This window comes from Lycium ferocissimum, chromosome 8, assembly GCF_029784015.1.
Source record: "Lycium ferocissimum isolate CSIRO_LF1 chromosome 8, AGI_CSIRO_Lferr_CH_V1, whole genome shotgun sequence".
Taxonomy (NCBI): domain Eukaryota; kingdom Viridiplantae; phylum Streptophyta; class Magnoliopsida; order Solanales; family Solanaceae; genus Lycium; species Lycium ferocissimum.
Window position 1 is genome coordinate 60481713 of NC_081349.1, and position 2132 is coordinate 60483844.

Below are 2132 nucleotides of genomic sequence, written 5' to 3' on the forward strand. Positions count from 1 at the left end.
GTCCCATAGTCCATAATCATGTTATAATTCAGAGATATCCACAGTAACTTTCGAACATTATTCAACTTCTTGATCGTTATATCCAACTTTTCTACACTTCTAATCTAACAAGAGAAGACCTAAAACCCTTTTATTAATTTTGACTTTCCGTGAAATTTCAAGTATTCTAATAATGAATTACAAGCCTTTTGTCGCTTTGTCTAGCAATGACTTGCCAATTTTGAAAAATAACTATGACTTGCCAGTTATTAAAAGCATATTTTTGACCAATGACATTATACTTTTAAATGAAGAACATGCAGAGATAAAACCATAAACAACTGCACATGATTGCAAATATATCCATTTTACTTATTCGTGTTTTCCTTTTACACACTCATTAAAAAAATAATAACTAAATAAATAATTTGACTAAATTATTTTTATTTTTTTAATCTCAATTTTAATACTGCTTCTTATCACTATTCTACAATGACAATTATTATGGATCAGTTACTTTCAACAAGAATGACAACTAAAATGGACTGGAGGGAGTATTAGAATATTCAATCCCCATGTATAAATAGCCTTCGATCCTCTCCTCTTTCCTTCCCTCCCCTTCTCCTTCCAAAAACATTCCAAAGCACACTAAGAAACTAAGGAAAGAATACATTCAAAAAGTTCCTTCTTTGTGTTCGTGCAAAACCTTATTTTCATCACTCAACAAAAGCATTAATACACAAACATCAACATTATGGATCATACCAAATTTGTGTTGGAAGCCTCAGAGGCTGAGCTCATGGCACAATCCCTTGGCCTCTCTTCCGTTCTTCAACTTCTACCAATCTTGATTCAACCTGCCAAGAACAACGCGCGCCCTCCCATCTCCAACTTCCACGTTAGCGCAGTTGGCCTTGGCTCTGATGGTCGCGTCTTTCTAGGTGTTAACCTTGAGTTCCCTGGCCTTCCCCTTCACCACACAGTCCACGCCGAGCAATTCTTACTCCTCAACCTCGCTGTCCATAACTGCCCTTCCCTCGTAGCTTTCGCTGTCTCTGCTGCACCTTGCGGCCACTGCAGACAGTTTCTTCAAGAACTACGGAACTCTTCCACTCTCCAAATCCACATCACGTCTCTGAGCAATAATAATCCTCATGATATGACATTCAAGCCTTTGGCTGAACTCTTGCCCTACCCGTTCGGTCCATTTGATCTTTTGGATGACGAAACTCCTTTGCTGCTAGAGCACCATAATAATGGCTTATCTCTGGGCCTAACTCGATCCCAAAAACTGGAGACCGTTCGTGAGAAGAACAGTGATCATGGATATTTAAGCAATGGGTTTTCGAAAGAAACTGAAAAAGAGTATAGCCATGTGACATTTGCAGCATTGGAAGCTGCTAATGAATCACATGCACCATATAGTGGGTGTCCATCTGGGGTGGCGCTTGTGGATAGTGATGGTAAGGTTTATAAAGGTTCTTATGTGGAATCTGCAGCTTATAATCCAAGTTTAGGGCCAGTGCAGGCAGCATTAGTGGCTTTTGTGGCTATGGGAGGAGGTGAATATGAAAAGATTGTTGCTGCGGCTTTGGTTGAGAAGGAGAAAGCAAAGGTGAGGCAGGATGATACAGCCAGGCTGCTTCTCAATTTGGTCTCTCCTAATTGTGACATCAAGGTGTTTCATTGCATTGTTGCTGAAAATTGATGTAAGAAGGCTTCAAATTGATGATTATAAGTACTACAACAACAACATACCCGGTGTAATTTCACAAGTGGCCCTCGTGAGACAAGTCAAAGATCTTATCCCCTACCTTGTTGAGGTGGTAAGTTGATGCTTATAAGCACTCGAACAAATTTCTGTGCATGACTATTCTGTAATCGCAGATTGATCACATTGTAATAAATCAAACCTTAATTTTGAATCAATGTATGAATAAACAAGATTTGATCCACCATATACGTACATTAATTTACCTGCCTCAAAATAAGGTGTTAGGTGTATCTTATTTTAAGGCTTAATTATTGGCACTGCATGTGAATCATACTTCAAGTCTACCATACAAATAAAGCTGCTAAATTATTCTATAGTGGAACGTTCCATAAACCCATGATCAATAAAAAAAAACTAACCCCCTCCTTCTCACGCTTTC

General features: G+C 38.6%; 1 protein-coding gene across 1 annotated transcript; it reads left to right on the plus strand.

Moving 5' to 3' along the window:
- The first annotated feature begins 559 nt into the window (after positions 1 to 559).
- LOC132067063 (cytidine deaminase 1-like) lies at positions 560 to 1752 on the plus strand. Its single transcript, XM_059460213.1, has one exon. It carries the CDS (start codon positions 734 to 736, stop codon positions 1685 to 1687), a length of 954 nt encoding a protein of 317 aa, XP_059316196.1. The 5' UTR covers positions 560 to 733; the 3' UTR covers positions 1688 to 1752.
- Positions 1753 to 2132: the final 380 nt, after the last annotated feature.

Excerpts from the sequence above, each read along its gene's own strand:
- LOC132067063 (XM_059460213.1), top strand. The coding sequence starts at position 734 with ATGGATCATACCAAATTTGTGTTGGAAGCCTCAGAGGCTGAGCTCATG.